General features: G+C 53.7%; 1 protein-coding gene across 10 annotated transcripts in view; it reads right to left on the bottom strand.

The window, feature by feature from the left end:
• The window catches only part of CDH23 (cadherin related 23), a 389,679-nt gene that overhangs the window by 99,315 nt on the left and 265,124 nt on the right, over positions 1-25,240 (bottom strand). For all 10 annotated transcript variants that reach the window (XR_012510294.1, XR_012510295.1, XR_012510293.1 and 7 more), the window contains exons 17-25: positions 23,605-23,732; positions 18,940-19,012; positions 17,213-17,329; positions 13,186-13,298; positions 11,889-11,996; positions 5,499-5,688; positions 5,046-5,191; positions 2,476-2,695; positions 631-783 (exon numbers count right to left, since the gene is read on the bottom strand). Coding sequence is in view for 7 of the 10 variants with exons in the window: in XM_074374170.1 (XP_074230271.1) it covers positions 631-783; positions 2,476-2,695; positions 5,046-5,191; positions 5,499-5,688; positions 11,889-11,996; positions 13,186-13,298; positions 17,213-17,329; positions 18,940-19,012; positions 23,605-23,732 (1,248 nt within the window). In the remaining 3 variants the exon portion in view is untranslated. The remainder of the gene's footprint in view (positions 1-630; positions 784-2,475; positions 2,696-5,045; positions 5,192-5,498; positions 5,689-11,888; positions 11,997-13,185; positions 13,299-17,212; positions 17,330-18,939; positions 19,013-23,604; positions 23,733-25,240) is intronic.

The raw sequence follows: 25,240 nt of genomic DNA, 5'->3' as shown, positions 1-25,240 counted from the left end.
CATCTCTCAGGTGTGTTATGGACTGAAGAACTCTGGGAAACTGTTCTAATCCAGGAATGACTTAATACATAGCATGTTTGCCACCATCTACCAAGCCTACTGTCATGGCAGACATCACTAGTAGATCATGGCTCCCTTTCCCTTTCCCCTGTTGAGTCAGGACATGGCTTCACAGTATTTCTCCACAGCTCTGTAAGTGGCTGCTACTTGACACTTTTGAGCTAAAACCATTTCACTCAGATCTAAACCATCTGCCTCTAAACAGACAGAAATTCTCCTCATGAATGAAAGGTCCCAGGGAAGGACCAGGCTACGTTCCTCTAGTCACTGCTTTGTCACTCTGATGTGGGGTAGAGTAGGGGTAGGTTTCCTCCCCAGGAGTCACTGCTCCACCACCCTCTAGACTAAAACTTGGTTAAGTCCCCCGGTCCCCCAACAGGTTCGGGAGGCCCACAGAGAGCCAGGCCAGAGGGACCCAGATGCAAAGCCTTTGGGAAAAGCCAAGAGCAAATTCTCAGGGAGTTCCCAGCAGGGGCAAAAGCCTGATGGCCAACTTGGACCCCTTCCCCCCTCCCCTGGCCCTACCCAGGCTGGTGGTGAATCTGGGAGGGGATGGAGGGAGGGCCGCACCGGTGATGAAGTAGCTGAGCTCGGCGTTGAGGCCCACGTCGTTGTCAGTGCAGTTGAGCCAGACCACTCGGAACTCCCGCGGCACATCCTCAGACACGGAGACGTTGTACACGGCGGGGAAGAACGTAGGAGTCTCGTCGTTCACATCCAGCACTAAGGGCAGAGTCAGTGCTCAGGGCAAGGACTGGCTTCTGCTCTAAACAAGCAGCTCCAAAGGCAGTGGGTCACATCCCAGACCGATAGGAAATGAATTTCCTAGGATGCAATACCTGCCGGTCATGAGCCAAGGGCCCCCGTGGCTGCTGGCGCAGGACAGAGCTGACCAGTCCTCTGCACCCTCCCACAGCTCCTGTTCCCCTAGGGGCTTGCTGCTGCTCAGCTGTCCAAGGGAGGTGAGAAAACCCCCGAGCCTCTCTCCAGTACATGCCTAACAACGAACAACAATGATGACTATGATGGTGGTGATGGCAGTGACCATTTCTCAGCTCTGCCCACATACCAAGCCCATGCTAAGTGCTTCCTATACAGGTCCACATGTGCCCCTCACAGTGTCCCATGAAGCAGCCGTCATCAGACACACTATACAGGTGAGGAAGCTCAGAGCAGTTGAATGTCTTGTCCAAAGTCACACAGCGAGAGACTGGTGGGGTGAAGTCTTGGGGAGGCCTTCCCCCAGTTTGTGATGGGGTCCCAGGGAAAGCAGCTGGCTTTGAGGACACTCCCTCAAAGTCTAACTTCCCTTAAAGATTTGTTTTTCAGCTCTGCACACCGAGCCCCTGTTCCTTTCGCAGGTGGGGCTCAGGATGGCCTTCAGAGTGAAATGCACCCCACCCCACTCTGGCTCCTCTCTGTAATAACCCCAAGAGAAACGCTGGGCTCATGTGATCACATGGCTTCTCCTGAGCTTTGGAGAAAAATCCTCTGGGGTCCTGAGAGGACTGGCCATCCACCCTGTCAGTCACTGACACAGACGTGGGTCTTCAAACTGACACTGGGAACCCACAAGACAAGCCTTGGACCAGCAGGGGAGAGGATGCTTGGCTCACTCTAATCTCTACATCTCCGGTCATGATTAAGGAGGGTGAACGTTTGTGCTGAGCCAACCACCACCCACCCCACTCCCACAAAGGCCGGCAGGAGCCAGGATGGGACCAGGCCTGTCCTAGAGAACAGGCCACATCCTGCCCGTCATTCTCTGCACTTATCCCCCTGGGGTTACTGCTTGCCCTGCAGCAACAGCTCATGTCCACGTCCCACTTTTGTCCCAAGAATTCAAAATACAGCCAGAGTAGATGAGAAATAGTAACCCTTCTTGGCTTGGCCCTACCCCTGTAGAGGGCGGAGATAGAAGGAGTTAGCAAGAGGGCCCCGAGGGGCTGAGGAGTCTTAGGGAGTCTGGGAATCCCTGCTGCCTTCCTCCTAGGGTGATGCCCTTCCATTGTGACTCTAGGCGTTCTCCACACACTGGAGGGAGAAGCTTTCCTTTACAGCTCCAAATAGAAACCCTGTCCCTCCAAAGATGACACAGGGCTCTGAAACCTCCCCTGCCTGCTTGTGACCTCGAGGGCCCCATCCCCTGCTCAAGCTCTCTCTGCTGGTGCCAGGATCAAAGAGAGGGGACCTTGAGCATGGGCCTGGGGCCCTGAAGGCAGTGGCCAGGTGGAGAAAGCCCTGCCGGCATTTTGACTTGGTGGAGACAGGGAACTCTGCTGTGCTGAGAGGCTCCGGGTGAGGAGGGCGCCCTTCAGCAAGGCAGCCTGCGCCTGCAGGGACTGTGGACAGTGGCGGTGAGCGTGGGCCCCCACCCTGCCTGGAACCGCCCCAGGGCCCACGCCGCCCCCTCACCTCGGATGGTGAGCGTGCCGGTGGAGCTCTTGGTGGGCGTGCCCGCGTCACTGGCCACCACCCGCAGCTGGTACTCGGCGATGCGCTCGCGGTCCAGCTCGGTAGCGGTGACCACCACGCCGCTGCTGCTGTTGATGAGGAAGTCCATGCGGGGCATGCCCACCTGCATGCGGTAGGACACCAGCCCGTTCAGGCCCTCGTCCAGGTCGATGGCCACCACCTGAGAGAGAGGAGTGGCTGTGTGAGGGGTGAGGACACCAACACTGACGCCTGTTCCCGTGAGATATGCTCCCTCTTTCCCAGTGACCCACGCTTGCTCCAGGAGACACACCTGCCCCCCCCACCCCCGTGCCTCAGGCCACTGTCCCCAACGCAGCTGCCCAGATGTTCTTTTAGGGGGCAGCCTGTCAGAACTGAAAGGTGTCCAGATGTAACAAGCAGGGCCAGGGGAGGGGTGGGGTGGGAAAGGGGCCTTTTAGAACAAGAGTCCAGGTCCACAGCCTTCCCACTTCAAAATCCTGCTCTCCTCGTTAGGAAGCCCTCCTAGATTCACCCCAGCTGGCTCTAGGCCCTCCAGACTCGGCCATCTCCCTCACTCCCCAGTCCTCACATCACTGACCTGGAGCAGCCGTTAACAGCTCAGATCTCTTCAACTACACAGTATGCTCAGTGAATTCTTCCCTCCCCTACTTTGTTTTGATTTGTAAAACACCAAAAATAAGTTGATATGAGGATTTATTTTTAAAAGTCACTTGAGGATTTGATTATTATTTTAAATAGGCCACTTGAGGCCATGTGCAGGCAAACCTCCTCCCAGTCCCTACACTGGTCCTATCAGTACCTCAGTCCTGATGAGAGCTCCTGACTCAAGACCCTGGTATGTTGAAAGTTTTATAGAAGAGGATTAAAAAAAAAAAAACTGAGAAAAAAGTGTAAGAATAGTTAAAATAAGAGTTTTGGATTAAACCAAGACTCTCAAGATTGAAAGACAATGTCAAAGTCATTTGGCCTAATTTACATCCAACAAGCTGGACAAGAGGGTATCCAGACTCAGCCTGATTGCTTTCCGGGATGGGGAGCTCACTACTTCCAAATTATCACTAATCCCTGGGGAAAGTTCTTCTGCACATCCAGCAGAAATCATTATTGGCCGAGGTTGTAGAGGGGACCTGGGGAACAGCACAGCTCAAGTCAGAGCACTCTTTCTGTATCTGAAGACAGTTTCCAAGTTAAATGCTCCCAGCTCCTCCAACCACCTTGTCGTGACTCTGAGCCAGTTCCTCTGTGAACTCAGAAGCTGCGCTGTTGGGCATTTCCTTCCTCTGCGGTCTGTGAGGCCCACAGAACCAGGTCTGAGGGCTCATCTGCTCTCTCACCCTCCCTCCAATTAGGGGACTCCTCCTCAGGGCCCGGCTGCTGTTCCCTGGATCTCGGCTCCCCCTACTGGGGGTTTGGGGAGAATATTCTGCTGGAGAGACCATGTTTCCTGGAACTTGTCAAAAAAAAACCTATTAACCTCCTTTTATAGATGAAGAAACTGAGGCATAGGGGGTCTGCAGGGCATTGCCAAGGTTACCCACTCTGGCATCCTGACAAATAACCCTGTCTTCCTTAAATGGGATCAGGCTAACCCTCTGCTACCAGATAAACTCTCAAGATAGACACACATACATATAATGAGCACGTTGGCTACTGTGTATCTCCTGCAGTCCAAGTGCCAGGTGCTTTACACATGTGTCTGATTGAATCCCCACAGCACAGCCAGCCAGGTACTAGTCTGATCCCCACTTCACAGATGAGAATACTGAGGCCCAGAGACGTTAAATCATGCTCCAAGTCACCCAGCACACAGGGTGTGACTATACTTCAAAGCCCATCTCTTAACTTCAAGGGCCTTCCAGTGTTAGGGAATCACCTCCCCTGAAACAGTACCTTCAGGGCCTCCTCGACCAGAATGGTGATGAAGGAGGAGGCAAAGGGCCCAGGTTCAAGATCAAGTCCTGCCTCTTCCTGGCCACAGGGACTTGAGCAAGTCTCTAAGTCTCTTCAAGAGTGAGGGAGTCCCAAGCCCCAAGCCCCAAGCTGCCTTGGGGCTTAAAGGTGAGGAGGCTGCACATGGAGGTAGGATGCCTGGGCTACACCTACACCTGTCTGACATTCTTTGTGTTGTAGAACCATCTACAGAATCACCTGTAGGCATGAGGTATTAAGGGTCTTGGGCCAGACCTCCGTAATCAGGCCCTGAGAAATAACCTGACTTGGCTTCCTAGGATTCAGCTTTTGCCTCCCTCCCTCCGCCTTTAACCATCTCCTGTGGAACTTTCCCTTCAAGACCCAGCACAAGCCCCTCCTCCTCCAGGAAGCCTTCTATCACCATCTCTAGGAGCACTGGCTCTGCAACCCGACCCGTCTGTTGTGTTCCATCTGGTGGTCTTGGCCAGCCTCCCCTGCCCCTTCCAAATGCCCAAGACGAGGCACACATGGTACCTATTGCCCCCTTTCTGGCTGGTTGGGATGAGGTGAGGCAGACGACAGAGAGCAGGATCTCAGGCCAGGAAAGGGAAACTCACCTGGTAGATGGAGACCCCCGCAGGGGTGCCTTCAATCACCTCAGCCACAAAAGGCAGGTTCTGAAAGGTGGGGTCGTTGTCATTGAGATCCAAGAGGTTCACAAACACTGTGGCACTGCTGGTGGCTCTCAGAGGGGGCGTGCCACCTGGGGGGACCAGGGAGAGAGGGGAAGAGGAGAGGGGAAGAGATGCAGGAAAATGAGGGGCAGGGAGAAAGATGGCTCAGTGGCCCTTCATCCCAGAGGCCCTGCCAGGAAGCATCTTGGGCCTTGCACCCCCAGCCCCTTTTGCCCCATGAGGGTGCTCTACTGGGGTCACAACTGGGAAGTGGGTGTCACTCCACCCTTAGTCATCAAAACACAGCCTGCCTGGGTGGGCTCCAGGACGCTGCGGGGGGAGGTCCCCAGGTTCCCGAGTACCAGGGGCCCCAGCCCGGATGTGAGGGGCACGCACAGTCTGTAACAGAGACGATGATCCTGCGCATCAGCTCTGCCTCGTTGGGGTCGGGGTTCTCCCGGTCCAGCACGACGTGGGTGGTGCGGATCTTGCCCGTGCTGCTGTTGAGGCTGTAGAACTTGTTGGGCGGCTGGATGCTGTACACCAGGGTGCCGTTCTCCCCCAGGTCCAGGTCCACGGCCACCACCTGCCGGGAAGGGAACCAAGCCCTCCACTGAGCCCAATCCAGGGAGGGTGTCTCTGCGGCCCGGGATATCTGCCCAGGTTGTCTGAGCTCACACACTGGTCCCAGCACCTCACTGCCTGGCTCCAGCAGGGGGGGTCTCTGGGGATCGGGAGGCAGGAGGTTCAGAAGATGAGTCAGCAGTGGAAACCCTGGGCTCCTTGGCTTCATCATCTACTCAGTTTTGACCTTAGGTAAGTCCCTTTCCCCACTTAAGTTTCAGCTTCTGATCTGTAAAAGCAACACCTAGTACACAGGAGGCTCCCAGTACCTCATCAACACCAGGCCTTCTCCACATATTGCGTCAAAGTCTTATGAGAAGGATACCTATGATTAAGCCCATTTCACAGATGAAGCACAGTGAGTCTCTCAAAGTCTCCTAGCAAGGAAGTCCGCTCCAGCAGGCCACACTGCCGGCACATTTTAGTGTCCTTCCTTTCCAGACACGTGGGGTAACATGTTTATGGACTTTTAGGGGAACAGAGTAGGGTCCCTGTAGGCCCACGACCATCAGGGTTGGGGCTGAGAAGGGCTGAGGGGGTCCAGATCCTTGGCTGGATTTGAAACCCTGGATTTTGAGAACTGCGTTCTTGGTCATCAAACCCTCTCTTCTTTTCTTTGGAGCTTTTGATTATGAAGCAATTTGAGAAGAATTGCCTCTGTGACAGCAAGGACGACAGGGCATGGGAAGGAAGCCATGGATAAGTCCCCTGGTTTGGAGGGTGGGTCCCAGCACATTGGGACAGTTACGGGGCTGGGAGAGGGAGAAGCTGGGAAAGGGAGAAGCTGGGAGAGGGAGAAGCTGGAGGAGGGAGAGGGCTGTTTCCCTGGAGTGGGGAGGAAGGCCATCCCCGTGTTGGGGTAGGGTCTCAAGACAGGTGCCCCAGACACTCTGGCTCCTTTAACTTTCCAGCCCCCCTCACTTGGTTCTCCACTTGTAAGCCCCACCCCACAAAAGGATCAAGCTCAGAGCTGTCCTAACCCAGGGCAACAAACCCTACAGCCTGCTCTTTCCTGGGTCCCCATGCCCACCAATCCTTTGCTCTGTAGGGAAATTTTCTATCACCTACCTCCCACAAGGTGCAAGCAGAGCTCAGAGAGGCAAGGGTCAGACTCAAGGTCACACAGCACCAGCCTGGGGTCCAACCCAGCTCCCACCCTGGAGGCCTCCTATTGTCCCAAGACAGCAGTGGCACCCATCCCTCAGCCTGTGCTGCAGGGGCCACTGTGGCACCAGAAGTGGACAAGATCAATGAGGGGTGGTGACCACACTCCCTGGGGCTGCATCAGGACAGTATCATTCTTAACTCCAGGACACTCAGTGATGACAGCCCGGCCTCGTCAGCTCCCTCATCTTACTTGATGTAGGGCCTTTTGTGCTTTGGCAGCAGAATCTGTCCCTCCTCTGGCTTAATCCCCAGCCAGAGGTGTCTCAGGGGCCACCAGACCAGAACAGACAAATGGGTGGTCCTGTCAAGGGCTCCCATTTGCCCCTGGGCCCTGGGAAGGCCAGGGAGAGAGGCCAATGTTGGCGCTGAACCCCAAGCCTCTGCAGCAGGACTTCTCCTCTGCATCAGAGAGTGGGTGGCCCTCCTCCCACCCCAGCCACTCAGCCCGTCTTCTCCCTTCCCAGCTTTGCTGTACGGAGGGGTGATGGAGACGGGGAGGCCCCAGCCCTTCAGGCCTGAGGAGCCCTCACTGCTCTGTGGACATGGGGCTCAGTTGCCCCAGCCTCTATAATGGGGACCCCATCACCCCTGTATTGACAACAGTAGACAGGGCTCATAGGCTCTCCTGGCATCATTTCTGCCAGGCAAAGTCATCCCACTGATGGACGAGGAGACCAGCAAGCCTCATGTTTCTACAATGCCTCTCTCAAGTTAGAGGAGGGAGACAGTTTTTATTCCCATTTCTCTGGATGGGGAAACTGAGGTACAGAGCAGTTCCAGGGCAGCAGCCTGGGGCTGAATGTGCAGAGATACCTCCTCCTACCCCTGAGCACCAGAGGGTGCCTGGGGTAGCTGCTTCCAAGTGACGGTGGTTGGCCGGTGGGCACTGACTTCTGACCCCTTGGCTCACTCCCTGCTCATGGGGTGGGGTGGAGGCATGGGAGAGGGCAGTGGCTGGGACCCCTCCCGCAAACTCCCTGCTGGACAATTGTATAGAATCTCAGTACTTTCCCCTCATTTATTTCCCATTTCACGCTCGTCATTTTTCTCCTGGCCTGACGGGGAATAATTCTCTCCCTCTCCCCTCTTCTTTATTTTGCTGGAGGGCTTTGAAAGGCTCTAAATCAATGCCCATCAGCCAGGTCCTTGAAGGAGGCTGCAGGAGCTAGGAGGGAGAGAGTTGGGCCAAAATCTCACTTGCAAACAGAGAACAGCCCCTCTGCAAGCTCACGCCCGTGCAGGTGGACGCCTGCGGTGCATGTGCGCACACAGACCACAGACGCGCCCAGCCAGCTTCCGGTGCACACAAACGCCACACAAGCCTGTCTGCTCACAGCTTTGGAAAAAAATCACTGGAATCACCCTGTACCTCAGACTCCAGGGGCTCTAGAGGAGCCCTCAGGAAGTCCTGGGTCACATGCCCTCATCTCCGCCTGACAAGGAAGACTCGACACAACCTGGTGGAGTCGGGGGCCAGGCAGGGTGCAGAAGAAAGGCGAACAAGTCCATCAACTCTCACTCACAAATACTGAACACTTACAATGTGCCTGGCACTCTGCTAGGCGCTGGGGCTACAGTGAAGAAGACAGATGTGATTCCAGCAGGGGAGGCAGCTGATGGTGACCACAGCTCTCATTCGTGGACCACTTCATTGTGTGCTGGTGTACTTTGTGTATTTTGGCTCATTAAGTATGACTACAACTCTATCAGTAGAGACTTTATCCCCATTTTCTACTTGAGAAGGCTGGAGCACAGAGAAGTTAAGTGACTTGCCCAAGGTCACACAGCTGATAAGTGGTATCGCTGGGATTAGAGCCCAGACATTTTGGTACCAGGGGCTGCCCACTTAATCACTAAGCTACACTGCCTCTTAATAAGCAAGCAACCTAGCAGGTAAATACAGATTGTGGGGCCAGCTCTGAAAGAAACAGTATAGTGAGAAGGCAGGGTCATCAGGCGAGGCTGTCTGTGGAGTGGCACTGTAAACTGGGACAGATGGAGAAGAGGCAGCCACGGATAGAGCAGGGGTCAGGGAGTAGTGGAAGAGCAGCACCCCGAGGGGTGGCGAGAGCTTGTGCAGAGGCTCCAAGGTGGAAGAGAATTCAGTAGGCTCAGGAAACTGAAAGGCCTGTGTGTGTGCGTGCGCGCGTGTGTGCGTACGTGCGCTGGGGGGTCTGTGGTGGGTGTGAGAAGGGTGGTGGGAGATGAGTCAGGAGGTGGGCCAGTTTCCACTCACATATCACCTCCTCTTTAATGTCACCTCTGGGTTAGCTGTTCCCTTCCCTGAAGCCCACTTTTCTCGCACCTCAGCCACAGCTACACCTCACCCAGGGCCATTGTGAGGCCTGAGAAGGCCCCAGGGGCCCCCTCAGAGGTATGACAATGTACTCACATATATATGCACACATACATCTCATGGCTATAAAATTTGAGAGAGTTTTTATGACTATTCCTTTTGAAACTATTTTACTATGACAAACTCGATTCATTCAGGGGCTTCTTGATTTCTGGAATCCTGGCAATCATCACACATAACTGGGAATTTCAGAGAATTCTGGAAAATTCTCCAGAATTCTAGAAAATTGAACCCATAATTCGTCCTCAAATGCAATGACATTTTTAAACACACTAAATTTCATAATTACTCAAGGGGTCATAATATATTTGGCAGATGTTTAACATAGCAAGTTTTAGTTTTGATTCTGCTCTTTTCTTTTTGAACTTCTGAGTCATTAACACTTTTTTTTTCAGGTCTCAAACACGACCAACAGTGGGTCACTGAAAAGCTGGAGTGGCTGCTCCGACCTGGGGGAGGAATGGCCACGCCTGCTCTGTATGAGGGATGGGCTCACATGTACATCTCCCCAAAGTTAAGGTGGGGCAGATCCTGTGGGCCAGGTAAATCCGGTAAGAACTCTGACTTTTATAAGGGTGAGTTGGGAACCAGTCTGGAGACCCAGAGAAGACTGCTGGGGACCTAGTCTGGGAAATGCCCAAGGCCAAGTGCAGCCTCAGCCTGGGAGACCTACTCTTTGCCAGCAAGTAGACTCTTCAGTAATGGAACCCTGGCTGCTGTCCCATGAAGCCACTTACTCGCAAGGACACCTCCCTCACTTGCCCCCCATTCCCTCTGGGACAAATTCCCCAGACACATAAAGCAAAGTAAGAAGATGACGAGACAGGTGTACAGAAGTGGGTATCTTGCCCCAATTTTCCAGAATTCCCTGGAATTCCCAGTTACGTGTGATGATTGCCAGGATGCCAGAAATCAAGAAGCCCTTCTATTAATTGAGTTTGTCGTAGCAAAACAATTTCAAAAGGAATAGTCATAAAAATTCTCTCAAATATTACAGCTCTTGCAGTCCCTGGCTGGGATTGTCCTCGTCTAGAGCCCAAGTGCCAACAAGGTGGCAGCAGAGAGTGCCCATCTGATCTGCAGCCCTAGGGAGCGCAGTGCAAATGCCCTAGGGGAGTGCTTGTCAAATCTGGCTCTGAGCTGGAAGGAACCCCCCCACCTGAGGCTTTAAGAAAACACGGATTCCAGATCCCTCACCCCCACCCAACTGGAATCCTTAGGAGGGGGACCTGCCCACCATTTGAGAGTCATTCATATCCTGAACGTGTAAAAAGAAAAACAGGACAGAAGTGATGGCCAACCTCTCACTGTCCTTCCTTCCAGGTTAATGTCCTCGCCCATATAGACCAGGTGCACTTTGTCACTACTACTGCCTGTGGTTGATGAGGGTTGGGGCTGGGGGGCTAGGCATCACCCGCCCAAGGTTGCTTGAACTCAGGGCGGGGCAGCCTTCCTAGGGAGCTGGATATGAAAGTTACCATCCCTTCTCCCATCCCACCAGAGTTCTCCAGCTTCTCAGGAGCTGGGCCACCTGTCAGAGCACCTGAGCCAGCAGAGGGATAAAGTCCAGGCTAGGCAGTTTCAAAGTCAGTGAAACCTGGGTTCGATCCTGGCATTGTCTTACTATTTTCCATCTTCCTTTCAGAGCTGACCCACAATCTGTATTTATCTGTTAGGCTGCTTGCTCTGGGACTTTGGGGAAACCCCTCAAAGTCTTCCATCGTACAATGGAAGCAAGGAAACCATCTGCCCCGTGGGATCGCCATGAGGATGAGAGAATTCATGGGAAGTGGCCAGTGCGGCACCGCATGTCACAGACATTTAGTTATGGGGTTGTGGTGAGCTGTCAGGTTCATGTCCGTCACAGGGCTGGCTGGGGTCTGTGGGGCCAGACATTTGGGAAGAAGCCTCCCCAGATGAGGCCAGATGGGGCACAAATATGGGGTGGGGGAGAAGGCTTCACGAATGTGAGTCTCAGAGCAGAGCAGATCGAGTGGGGTGCTCAACCCTGGCTTTCCTCAGCTTCCCCAGGATGCTGGTCTCCCTTCTGGACGCCCCGAGACTGGCCATGTCTCCCTCTCCCAGAGTCACATCCCTACACACAGCATGCACAGGAGCCTGGAACATCCCATGCCAGACAACCCCTGGATGAATTTCAAACCCCCTGCTGGGGCAGCCCTGGGCCAACTGACCCAGGCTGATGGGTGCAGTGACAGAAGTGGTGAAGGAAGGTGCTGGGGGCAGAGCTGAAGCTTGTGCAATTTGAGGGAGGAACCTGTGTCTTGCCAGAGGAGATTGGGGGCTCTCCTGAGGGGGCGGCCAGAGACCTAGGGTCTCAGAGTAAGGGTGGTTGCTAGCTGAACCAGCCCTAGCTCCCTTGGCACTGCCCGTGGGCTGCCTGTGCTTCCTCTGATAAAGCCTGGAGTCCACGGTCCCCAAGGGCTGTGTGAGGGCTTTACCCCCAACCTCCGACTACCTTCCACCACATTGGAGAGCTCGTGTAACTCCGCTCCAAGAGCTGGCTCAGAGGGAAACATTAAGTCCATCAGCCCCACGTTGGCAGGCCCACAGGGATCATGCGGGAATGGCAGACACCCTCTCAAGGCAGCCTGGCAGCTCTGCTTCCTGCCACAACTTACCGTGGTCACGTCAGAGTCTGGGGGGGTCATCTCTACCAGGTTGATGTAGTAGGGGGCGTCCTTCCAGGTGGGGTGGTTGTCATTGATGTCCAGGAGGGTGATGTTCACCTGTGAAGCCACAAGGGGCGCTGTGGGACGCACCTAGCTGAGCTGCACAAGGACAGCGCCCTGATGGGGGACACACTCAGAAGCCTATGGGGCAACTAGGCATTAAATTCCACTGGCTCCACCTGCTTTGGCGGCCTCAGGGCAGGACCTGGGCTTTCAAGCACAGGAGGGAGCCAAGACCCTTCAGAGGGTTTAGGTGCTGCCCAATCAGGAAGCAGAGGAATGGAGGAGATGACCCCTGAAATCCTTCCTGTGACCTGGGACTCCTTCCGCCCACCCCTAGTCTAGGCTGAAGGTGACTGACAGGGTGGGGGAAGTTGGGGGTAGAATCTGATAGAATCCCTAGAGTTTCTGCCGTCAGTCTCTGCTATAAGCCAAGCAATTTCCTTGCTCACCTGCCCCTCAGGTAAATTATTTATAGAGCTCTGAGTCCTATTAGCAGGGGCCTTCCATGAATAAGGCACTGGGGATTCTCTGCCAAGTCCCTGGCCAAGTGATAGCAACTCCAGCCCCTTTGGCTGGATAAGGATAGGGTCAACTGCCGTGAGTCGGTGAGGGCCGAGGAGAGAGGTCTGGAGAGGTCTCCCGAGGGAGAGCAAGAAAGTGAATGAGGATGAGGAGGGGAGTGGCTGGAGGGACCTGTCAGCTGCTCTTCCTGCATCCTCTCCGCAGAGGGGGGCCTCTGACTCCCCCAACCTCTTCTGCAGCTAAGAGCTCAATCAGGACCCTCAAGTGGCCTTCCTCTAGCTTCCTACTCTCAGAGGCACCAAGGCCTTGGTTGGAGCTCTAGGCCTTCATGGGTCCTACCTGCTCATGGGCGGGAAACCTATGCATCATTTCTCAGCACTGCAGGGGAATGGTGGAGGGGTGACAAGCCCCCAGGAGCCCTTCTTCCTGCCAAGGCAGGGAGGGGCCTATAGGGCTCATGCCTTCTGCCCAGCTGGTCTTCGGGAGCAGAGGGAGTATTTGCTCCTCCAGAGTGCCCCCTCGTCCCAGGTGGGAATGCCTTTCTTCCCATTGCTGCGGAGGCCCGAGGGCTGACCTTGGCTGACAATGAATTGGAACCTGCCACCTTCACTCCACTCCCTCACACTGCCCCAGGACACAAGAGCCCAGGGGTCTAAGAGCTGGGGGCAGCAGCCCAGTAGGCAAATAGGGAGCCAGGGACACAGGAAGGGTGGGCACTCACAGTGGCGATGCCGGTTTTCTGGTTGTGGCCCACGCCCCCATCCACTGCCCGTACGATGAGGATGTACTCAGACTTGGTCTCACGGTCAAGCAGGGAGGTGGTGGTAATTTCACCTGCAGGAGAGAGGGGTGCACATCAGAGGGTTTGGGTGGGCCAGGGAGAGATGGGGGAGGAGGAAGAAGCATGAGTGTGAAAGAGATGCTCTCAAGAGCAAGTAACCTGGCAGCACATGTGTGCTCGTGTGTGCACCAGGGGCGGGGGGACACGGTGCTCACTGTGGGGAGAGGGCATAGCACCCAGGCCTCAGGAACCCAAATCCCAAAGCTGGGCAATATAACCTCATGAGGAATTATCAGATATGGGAAAATCTAGGCTGATTATGGGATTAGGAGCGAGAGAACAGGGCAGGGGGGACATTTGGCCTCAAGCTCAGTCACAAAGGACCTCTCACTTAGACTTTTGACATTATCTTATGGGATTTTTAAAATTTAATTATTTTCTTTTTGTTTTTCTTGTATTCTTCAAACCCTTGTGTTGAGGGTTGACTTTCAATTGATCACAGAAAGGGAGCTGTTCTGCTACATAGAAAACCCTGGCCCAGAAGCAGATCATCTACAGATGGTTTAGCACCAGGTTCCCCATGAATGTGTGTTGTGTGACAGGTGAGGGGGCAGCCGCCTTTCCGGCCACATCCCATGTCCCAACACGAAGGGCTCTCCGCACTGGATCACAGTCCCGACACACGGTATCTTACTGGTTTTATCACTTGGAACTAGTTACTTAAATCCCTGTGCCTCAGTTTCCTCATCTGGTTAAAAGGAATAATAGGGCTGACCTCATAGGGCTGTCATGGGATTAGCTTAGTTAACATTGTGGGAAGCTTAGAACAATATCTGGCACTGTTTATTCATAGGGTCACAGAAATACAGCAACAAGACTGAAACACACTGTTTCACACATGTTCCAACTTGTGACTCATTCTGGACAGCTCAACCAATAGTGCATTGGGATTTAACACTTATAAAATAATTTCCTTGTGGCTAATTATAATGCCTTGAATTTTTTAGTGTAGAAACAACTTATTCTATTAAACATCAACATTTAAAATAGACCATAATTTTTGTCAGCCTGTTTTTGGCTTTGCTTTGTATTTCGGTAAACTAAAATATGGAAGTCACCTGGTAACAGTGTGACAGTCAGTGTTTGACAACTGGCTCCCCAAGGGGAAAAAAGGCATTTGCTGATTTCTGTGGTTATAAATATTCCCACCAGGGCCCATTTTAAGCTACCAACTTGACGGCATTGAACCTGGAGTTGGGAGGAGTAGACAGTTAGCTCTCGTGAGCAGGTGTGAGCCAGCACAAAACAGCTTCAGTTCATTATGGTAGCCAGGCCTCCTCCTAGCTCACATGGGCCACAGGAAAGAGCCTAAGCTTTGATGACAGCGAAACAGATCTGAATTCTGATTATGGCCCTTTCCAGATGCTTGGCCTTGGAAAAGTTACTTAATTTCTTTGAGTCTCAGTTTTCTCATCTGTAGAAGGGAGATTAGTACGCCTTTGAATCAGAGCTGTCATAAGAATTAAATAACTGTAGGTTCGCAGCACTCAGTTCCAACACTCAGAAAATGCTCATTTCCTTCCAGTGGGCTGTGAGAATTCTCCAAGTATGCTATTCATCTTATTATCCCTATTGCCTGAGCTGTGTGACCTTGGGCAAGTTACTGAATGTTTCTGTGCTTGGTTTATTCTACCATAAAATAAAGCAGCTGGACTAGTGGTCCATAGGACTCCTTCCACTTTCATGCTTCCTGCCATGCTGGCCTGTCCCCTGGCCTGTGCAGGGCTGAGAAGGGAGCTGGGGGTGAGGTCCAGGGCAGTGAAGGTGCTAAGGCCAGGAACAAAAGACTGGCAAAGGTCTGCCCGCTGAGCCACATTCCTTGCTGGGGTGGTGTCAATTAATTGGAAGGGCAAGGAAGAAATTAATCTCTAAAAAGTTTTAAACATGAACTTGTCGCCATGATAGATGGCTCCTCCTGTCTGGGAAATTAGATCCAATTAAGGCCACCTTTGTGGAGCGGGCCTGGCTAATTTGAACATGGCGCTCAGAGGAAAACGCTTACACCTTTGGAGCTGAAGGAGCTGTGTTAAGGCAGCAAGAAAATGTCCGTGGCATTATTAAAGGCCCGGGGGTGGAGATGGAGTCCCTGACTGGGGAGGCAGGAGTAGGTGCTGAAAGGTCAGCGTGCTCGCCGCTGTATCCGGGGGGCGGTGTGCGGCTCTCTGTGGCTTTATAGGATGGAGCGTGGAAAGTGTGCGCTCCAGAGTCAGAAGTTCAGCTTCTGTGAGTCCTCAGTCAAGTAACTTACCCTCTCCTATGCCTCAGTTTCCTTATCTGGAAAATGGGGATGATGTCAGGCCAATACCTGCCTCACACAGGGGTGCTGATACTGGGCAGAGCACTTAGAACGGAGCTGAGCACTTGGATAATGTTAACAACATTACTTTGCACTCCCTAGAAATGTGGGCTTGCTGAGGGTGGATGCTTCTGGGAGCAGGGAGGGAGGCCCCTGTTTCGTTAGAGGTGGAACAGGAGGCTCAGGATGGCCCTGGAGGTGTTCAGTTTTTATGTGTCAGCACCAGCCACCTGCTCCCCAAGCTTCCAGGAAAGGGGGATGAAAGAGAGGCTGAAAGTAGACTCCAAGCAGGGAGGCATGGATAACAGGAAGACTCAGTGCCCTGCTGGGCCACTGCCCACCTGTGGCAGGAAAGGCCAGTGTCCATCACAGATTCCCACTCCTTCCCAGGCTGGAATGATTGCTGGAGGGGGGCTGCCAGGCCAGGGACTATGCTGTTCCCAGCCTGCCTTGCATCTGGGAAGGGCCATTGCCTGGTTCTGGCCCATGGGATGTGGGCACAAGTGATGTATGTTACCTGCAGGCCTGACCCATAAACACCTGCTGGCGCAAGGCCCCATGTTCTCTTTTCCCTTCTGCAGTGACCCTGGAGCCACAACAGAGAAGGGGCCTGGGTCCCAGAATCACTATGTGGAAAGCTGTCCACTGAACACAGCACTGGACTGGTGTGTGAGTTAGAATTTTGGTTGTGTTAAGCCACTGAGGTTTCAGGGTTTGCCCGTTTGGCATCTACAGTTCCCTTACCTAATACAGAAATGGGAACTTGGAAGTGGGAGCCTTGCATGCCCACTGAGCTGACTCGGAACGCCGTGAGGTCTTATTCCCTCCTGTTCCTGAGCACACAGCACAGCACCTGGCAGAGAACAGGCGCCCACTGATATCTGAGTGAAGGTATGAAGGAATGTCTACGGGCCTCCTACTCCTTTCCCAGCTTCTGCCTTGAAAGCCTGGGGTCGTTTGTTGCTTTTTTCTGCCCTTCTTCCCTCCCAGCCTTAAGGAGGAGAGGGAGCTGGAGGGAGGCATATGAAGAAATGAAGAATGGAGAGTAATGAGAGCTGAGCAGGGAGCTGGGGATGGAGGCCCCAGGGTGAAAAGACCAAGGAGAATAATGATGATAATCTAACTTCTTAGCACTTACTACGTGCCAGGGACAGCTCCGAGCTCTCTATAATGATTCACTGAATTCACACAACAGCCCTGACATGTGCATCCTCTACAGGTGGGGAAACTGAGGCACATACCATGTTAGGAAGAGGAGCCAGGATTCAAGAGTGAGGTTGGCAGCTTAAGGCAGGAGACACCTAGGCTTAAAGAAAGGTGTCCCCAAAGAGTGGTGTGTTAGACAGATGTTTGTAAAATGAAACACATTTTAAATATAACAGGGCTCTTCACTACTGAAAGACATCCTTTGGTGAATGAACTCATGTGATTTTTTTTCTGGCGGGGGTAAGATCAGTCATCTCACTCAAATTAATATTTCAGGGATAAAACCAAGTGCTCAAAGCTGGCTTGTTCGAAAACACGGGCATCCTATGAAAGGGAGGAGACCCTGGCCCAGAGGCCAGTCCCCGGGCTGGCTGTGGAGCAGGGGATGAGGGCCGCAGGGCTCACCTGAGCGGGCATTGATCCGAAACTGGGAGGAGCCCTCCAAGGAATAGATGATGGACTCCTGGCCGTATTCCCGGGAGCGATCCAGGTCTGTGGCGTTTAGGAACAGTACAGTGGCTCCTTTCAAGAGACAATAGGGGTCAGAGGCTGCTCACCCTGGACTCACAGTCCCAGGTTCTGGGAGCAGGACAGGGGCACAGGTCCCAGGGTATGAGCTGGGACCTCCCGGTGACCAGCCCTCAGTACACAGGAAGCCTCCTGCAGAGGCAACCCAGGGAGAAGAGTGGGCTCAGCCACCTGCAACCGTGTTCCTGTGCTGTGGTGGGGACAACAAGGCTCCACGGGATGGGATGGAGCCTGGGATGGATCGGGCCGCCCCCTCCCTCCCCCAACCCACTACTAGCCCAACCTCAGAGAGCTCACCCCATCCCTCCATGACTGGCCACCATATAAATGCACTCAGATTGACCAGCTTCGACTTTAATTCAAAAAGATATGGAGCTCCATATTAAATTATTCTACATTTATTATATTCAATTTTGGTCTTATTTTATCTTGTTCATGAGGGGTTTTTATTTTCTCTTTAATGTCCAGGTAAGGCCCTCATCTTCATGCCCATCTCAGTGAAATCCTGGGTTGGGGGACCAGCCTTTCCAGCTGCCTGGCCAAACCTTGAAGACAGCGTGGCGAGGAGAATCAGTGTTCAGACTTCCAGAGTTATCACACCCAGGCTGGAATCCAGGGGGACCTCTGGGAAGCACCTAAACCTAGGCCTCAGCTTCTCCCTCTGTAAATTGGGTCTAACTACAAAGCCCGACTTGTGGGTTGGTGGTGGATCCCGCGGGATAAAGCACGCAGGGCCCAGGCCCAACCCATGGTAGCTCTTGCTGAGCTGCAGACCAGTGACTATCGTGCTGCTGAATCAATGGTCCCTGGGGGCAAAATGGACCAGGCAGGGGGCTGTGGACAGTCAGGTCACTCTGGGCTCTCCAGGTAGCCGTAGGGCCTCTAAACTCTCAGTCCTACCCTGAGCACTCCTTTATCCCGGCACATTTGGCTTGGAAGAGGATTAAGTGCCATGATGAAGGACTCTTCTTGTCAGGGTCTCTGGGGATGGTGGGGAGTGCAGGGGGCACTTCAGCAGGGATATTCTCCAGGGGATGCCTGGGACTGGGACTGGGACTGGGACTGGGACTGGGACTGGGACTGGGACTGGGACTGGGCCTGGGCCTGGGCCTGGGCCTAGGACAGGGAAGGGTGGGCTGAGCACAGCCTGGCACCCGCCCAGCAAATCATCAGACACCAGGAAGGTGCCTGAAGGTTCTCTTTAGAAGGCCCCACAGTGTCAGGGAAGGTTACCTCTGACTCCAGCTGCTCCTGACCCTTCTAGCCGCTCCTGACTCCTCCAGCAGTCTCTGAATTCAGTTGTCCCTGACTCCAGATGTCCCTGACTCCTACAACTGTCCCTACTCCAGGTGTCTGATTCCAGCTATTCCCTGACTCCCGCAGCGATTCCCTGTAGCTGCTGGGGAGCAGGGACTGAGAACCTAGTAGAGTGTATGAACATAGTAGGTACAGACAGCTGGACATCTCCAGGGGCCCCATTTGTCATGGGAAACAGACAGGAAAGTCACGGGCCTCCTGCCTTTGTGTGTAAGGTCAGGTCTACATCCTGTGTGCACCATGCCTGCTGGCTTCCCACCTTCGTGCCTCCCCCGCCTGGGCCGTACCTGCCATGATGTTCTCCACCACGGAGACGAAGTAGGCAGGCTTGCTGAAGGTGGGAGGGTTGTCATTCTCATCCTGGAAAGAAAACAGGCAAGTTGCAGGAGCCAGGAAGGCAGCCGGGGCTGGTCATTGTGCCAGGCTGGCAGTGAGGGGAGGCTGGGCATGGTTGGCACCAAGGACCTCTGGCCTCAATGTCTAGCCAGAGCCAGGTGGGGTGTCTAGAGGTGGCCAAGATGGCGCTCTGGCTGGCTACAGTTCAAGGGGCAGGACAGGCCTGGGGGAAACGTGGGGTGGGGAAGGGACAGTGAAGGCCAGAGAGATGGAGAATGAAGGCAGCAGTTGGGACTACCCACGACTCCTGACTCCTGGCTTCCCTGGATCTCCCTGTTGGTCTCCCAGCTGAAGTACAAAGCTCACTCCAGTTCTCCCACCCTCAGCTCATCAGCCCCCACACTCAGACCTTCCCATACAGCTCCGCCAAGATGACAGTGGAAGGCTCTAGGAAACTTCCTATCAACATTCTCCCTCCTAGAAATGAAGGGAGAAAGGAGTACCTCAAACCAGAAGATACTGAAGTGTGCCCTGGCAGGCAAGGGGTGGGGGCTCCTGGCACCTGAATTCCAGACCCCTCTGTGCACACACGCACACACAAACAGTAGCTCCTCCACCCACCTGGGCAAACCCAGCCTAGAACTATCACCTCTGGTTCTGGGGCAATCCCTCCTCTGGCCCAGCCTTCACCAGTGACCAGGTGAGAGGGGCAGTGGTCGGGGGATGGTGCTGGGTCTACGGGCTGAGCTGTCAGGGTGGATCCCAGGCACAGCCTCTGCTCCTGCAGTTCCTCCACAATCAGGGGAGACTTTCCTACCCTTCAAGACCCTCGTCCTCACCAATTGCTCTTTGCAGTTACTCAACAAGAATTCCTCTCTGTTCCCACCTCGGAAGAGACCTCGCTGGCCCACCTGACTCAGAGCCTCCTCCCCTTTAGCCAAGAGCCCAGCAAGGAGCTCAGAGGTTAGAGCCCCCTGGGGAGTCTGCAGGCTTCAGTTTGCAGCGATGATGGTGACCAGGGCCTCGTTTCCCCCACGAACTGGGAGCCCTCTGAGGGGAAGACTCCTGCAAGCTGCTTCTGCGGGAGTCACTTCTAGCTGAGCAAGCGAGAAGGAGGAAGACGGTATCTGGCTGTTCACCCTTTAGGACTTTAGAAAATCCCATTGTGCCAGGACTAGGGGTGCCCAGAAAGGAACGCTTTCTTCCCCAGTCTGGCCCCTGGCTCTGGACTGCACCCCAGTTCCCGCTGACCTGTCCCTCTCCCAGCCTCAGAGAACTGATGGTGTGAGGATCCATCCGATATTTGATGCCCCAGGAGCATGCCTGGGCATCCCCGGTGCGGGCATGGGTACCCCATACAGGTATATATTTAAGCCTTCTGCTTGGCTGCACGGAACGGCGCCGAGAATGTCAGTGACAGAGCATGAGGCAGAAACTTATTAGTGGTGATATTTCCCCGGATCCTGGCGCTGCATTTGCTATTAGTTCTAATTCAGCGACTCCCTCTACAAAAGCTTATTGTCCCCTAATGGGAAATCTACAAACCGAGTTTGACTTCTTTATTAAAAACCAACAAGCAGTGGATGAAAAGGAATCACCTGGCCCCTCTCACCCACCCCCTCCCTCCATAGCCTTGTCGCCTGGATCTCCATCTTCCCACACCCCCAACCTGTGCAGTAAGTGCTACCATCAACTATTTCATCTCTGCTGGGGCGCCTTTTTTTTTTTTTTGTCAAGAGAAAATCCCTTTGGTGGAGGGAGGAGACAGCTCAGCCAAGTGACAGCTACTTAAAAATCACCCACATGAAAAATCAACCCAGAGGCAGTGACCTTTTCAAGTGTGGTCCTTAGACATAAGTGACTACACCATCCAAAAGCCCTGCTCAAGAGATGATGTTCACTCACTGCCGAGGTGGCACCTGTCTTTGTTGCTAGACCCGCCCTGCTGCCAGGGGCCAGGGCAGACATGGAAGGAAAGTGCAGGGTCCCTGCTGACCTGCACGATGGCTCTGAGGAAATCTGACATCGACACCCTTTCCACGGGGGCTGAGGTGGCTTCATGCCAGGGCATAACCTGGCTGGCTGAGAGGACAGTGAGGTGGATTCCTGCCTCAACCTGTCCCTGTACATGGAGTCCTGGCTCCCTGCTGGCCAGTCCTTTATTCACAGTGGATAAAAGGCCAGTTCTATCCCCGGCCATCCTCTTCCTGCTCTGACTTCATTTGAGGGGTTGAGGCAAAAAGAGAAAGAGGCCCTCCCCAGGTCCCTTCCTCAGGTGACCACAGGTTTGGAAGCAGGCTAGGGTTTGGCACAGTCCTGGGGTTTTAAGGTCTTTGAAGACCCTGCTACTCAAAGTGTGGTCCCCTGACCAGAAGCATCAACGTCTCCTGGGAGCATGTCAGAGATGCAGAGCCTCAGTCTTTCCTCAGAGGCACTAAATAAGAAAGTGTATTTTAAGAAGGTGCTGGGGGAGTCCATGTGGACTTTGAGGCATATTGGTCTCAGTCACATGCAGATTGGGGTTTCCAAGGCTCCAAGTCTAAGGGTGTGGTAGGAAGAATTTGAACCCAGGAGTCAGACAGGTCAAGGTCCAAATCCTAGCTTACTAAGATTGGAGGTAAATTCATATGCCACTTACTAGCCAAAAAGTGAGGGAGGCACTGGTGACCATGGACCAGCTATGTTCCCTCCCTGAGCCTCAGCTGCCTCATCTGTAGAATGGGATTGAGAGACTGTGTAATGCAAAGGCACCTGGCACAGTATGGAGTTCAGAAGTTTTCATTTTCATTTGGTCAATTCTGCCTGCCCATCCCTGGGGGGCTGGAACATCTCAGCTTATTTCCCTAAACCTCCCCTTCTCTCACCCTCTCCCGCTTCTGTATCCTCAAATTCTCAAATCCTCAAGTCCTAGAGAGGAGCCTTCTCTGCCCAGCTGTGTTCTCTGGAACTCCCCTTTGCGCTAGAGAGCCTGGCCCATGGTTGCAGCCACTGGTACCCAAGTCTGTCTTATCAGCTGTAATGAAGACATACATTACTGGAGCTGGGTGCCACCTGCATGATCCCATTTAATCTTCACGACAATATCATGAGGCAGTACCATGAGTATCTCCATTCTGCAGATAAGGAAACTGAGGCTCAGAAAGGAAAAGAACCCCAGGTCACACGGCTAAGGGTGGCAGAACCGGGTTTCAAAGCCATACGCCTCCAAAGCCATGCTCCTCCCTCTAGTCACAGTGCCGCCTTGTGGGGGAGCCAGATTTATAGTCACCTTCACATCCCCCTAGGACCTGCTACCGCACCACCCATCCAGGAGCAATTCATGAGCAGAGCAGGATTCTGGTTGTAAGTGATGGGTGGGTTGGTCAGGGTTATGAGTGTAGCCAGGACTAAGGGGGGTTTGGGAGCTGTGCTCACCCTTGGTGTTTCAAGGTGGGATGTTGCAGGTTAAAGGTAGGCACGTGTTTGGGCTTCTGCGGGTCTCCTCTTTTCTGTTCTCCTGGCCACTCCCTGGAGCCTGAAGTGCCAGATGTATGGCCCCAGACTCTGCCCTTATGTTTGCTGGACCCAGCTCTGCTGAGCCTCTCCTTTCTCTGCTACACCTAAATCCTGCTCCCACACACCCACCTGCAGGGCTTCCCTCTGGGCATCACCCTCAACTTTCACATCACTGCCAGCCCCATCCTATTCCACATGCAAGTAGGGTCCCCTGCCCAGAGGTGGCTTTGGAGCCTCGGCCGCATGTCAAAGCCAGATGTAAAGCAGTGCCAGAGGCTGTTGGCCATGTTGGCTGGGACAGGAAGGTCATCCAGAGCCTGCTCTGGGTGAGACTTTCCTGAGCATTTGTCAAACTGTAATGCATCTCCTGACCTGACAATCTGATCGAATCCTCTTGGAGTGGGTAACGCACTAACTCTTCCATCAACATGCATTCGTCCTCACCACTGGCAGCAGCCTTGATGAGATGGGGGGGGGGCGGTGTCAGTTTCTTGGGGGGAAGGTCCACTGGCCCACTGTCAGACCAAGATCTGCATCCCTGGGATCACTGGGGGAGCTGCACGGGGCCAATGAACCACCGTGGAGATGGATTCAGCGATGGATAATTTCAGACACAGGAAGTACCAAGGTGTGCTTGATATTCATGTCAGACAAGCTATGGTTTGGTTTTAGGCCCCTTTAGATCTTCAGAGGAGTGGAAAAAAGAAGTGAAGAAGAAAGAGGGGCTCAGAGAGAGAGACAGAAAGGAGAAGATGACCTTCCAGGAATTCCCTGGAATTTCATGGAATGTGGCTATAAATGAAGAAATTCCATATTTCCTCCCTTCTTGAGCTCCAGCTCCTGTTCCCCACCTCAGAGGGTGTCCTCAGGCCCCCAAATGAAGTTAGAACAGGACCATCGGGCTCTTCATTGGTCCCAAGGCCCTGCACCTTCCCTGGCTGAGCTGGGAGGCAGCTTGCTAGGGGACAGCCTTTGGGACAGTCTATCGGGTAACTCTCTGAGCTATAGGGACAGCCATGGATGTGGGGACACAGGGTTTGGGCAGAGCCCCTGACATTCCAGGAAGTACTCACCACTCCATATCCTGGAAGGGCAAGGCCAGCGTGCCCCTGGGTACTTACAAACACTTCGATGATGACAGGGACAGTGCTGTTCAGAGGGGGGTTGCCAGCATCCTTTGCCATGACTGTCAGATAAATCAGCCCATTGGGTATCTGTTCATAATCCAGGGGGCGGCTCACGCTGATCACTGAAATGACAAGACAGGGCCCCAGGCCCTCTGTAAGCAGACCTTACATGTCCATCCAGCCAGGGCTCCCCTTGGGGCAGAGAGGGTGTGGCTGGCCAGCTGGAACCAGCTCTGCCTTGTTTTTCCCTCCTGCTTCTGGACTTCCAGAGCATCATGGTCTTGACTTCGGTTTACTGACTGCCTGATATGTGCCAGGCACAGTACTGAGTTCCCAGATGGTAACTATTTTGGTGGTAATGTGAGCCCCACTTTACAGATGAGGAGACCAGGCTCAGAGAGAGGTTCAGTAACTTCCCCAAAGACACACAGCTAGCAATTTGATAGTGCTGGGACTTGAGCCCAGGTTTGTGTGAATTCAGAGCCCAAGCTCTTCCCCAGTGGGTGCCACTGCCTGCTTGTCTGTCTGACCCACTCATCTGGCACTCCCCATCAGCATGGAAGCTGCTTGGAGGACAAGGTCATGCCCCAGACTCTCAAATCCTGTCCCCATTACCGCTCCTGATACTCTTCAGAGATACTCAGAGTTCATCCATTTATTGCCCAGGGTCGGGGTTGCTGGGGATGGAGCTGACAGTGGGGTTCAGATGGCAGCTCCCTCCTCAGTCTCCTCTGGCTCTATTTTATTCACTACCTTTCCCCCCTCTTCTCTTCTCCCCTTGTCCTCCTCATTCCCACTGTGGGCTCCTCATGCCTGTCCAGCAGCCTGCTCTGGGTGCTATTTAGACTCGGTGGGACACTCAGGGTAGGGGGCAGCAGATTTTATCTTCGACAGAACTCTGCTTGAAGGTGGGTGAAGACCCCCAGCACCAAAGGCAGAGAGGTGGCGAGGCAGGATCCACAGGGAGGGAATATAGATGACTTGGCCCTCAAATACTGCACCCCCGCCCCTCCTGCACACTCCTGAACTCCAACCACGAGTATCTTTCATGCTAAGTCATTGGTCTTCAATGCTGGGAGGGAAGGCATATTGGCTTTGGAGTGGGGGCCATGGGGAGTCTGCAAAGGCATTCCCCCAGGATTAAATTGCCATTTTCTATTTGGAAAATGGAAACAAAATAATTACTTTAGACATATAAAATCCAAGGAGGGTTCTTCCAGCTGAGAGGAAGGTGAGGTGTGAGGGTGGGCAGAGACATGGGATTGTTAAGGTTTTAAAAGGGGGTGGAGCATGGTTTTATAGAGGACATCCGGCTGTAGCATCCAGGGCCAGGACTGCAACTTCTGTGACTGCATCTGACAACTGCGGGGTGCTGGGTGGGGTGACCACTGCACTCAGAGTCATCCAGTGCACATCTGTTCTGCCTTGAGGGCACCTAACCTGCCTTCAAGCATTAGGGAAGCTTTCCAGAGGAGGGGATGTCCAAATGAGCCCCAAAGCTAGCCAGAGGTCGAAGGGAGGCAGGGCAAGGGACAGGGAGGAAGGGCTTTCCTGGCAGGAGGAAGACACTCCGCAAGATGTGAAAGTGACCCCTGTAAGGGCCGAGGGTGTCGAGGTGTTCAGAGAGGTC

Source organism: Camelus bactrianus, chromosome 11 (assembly GCF_048773025.1).
Source record: "Camelus bactrianus isolate YW-2024 breed Bactrian camel chromosome 11, ASM4877302v1, whole genome shotgun sequence".
Lineage (NCBI taxonomy): Eukaryota > Metazoa > Chordata > Mammalia > Artiodactyla > Camelidae > Camelus > Camelus bactrianus.
Note: the sequence above shows the minus strand (reverse complement) of the source record. Positions and strands in the feature narration are given on the sequence as shown.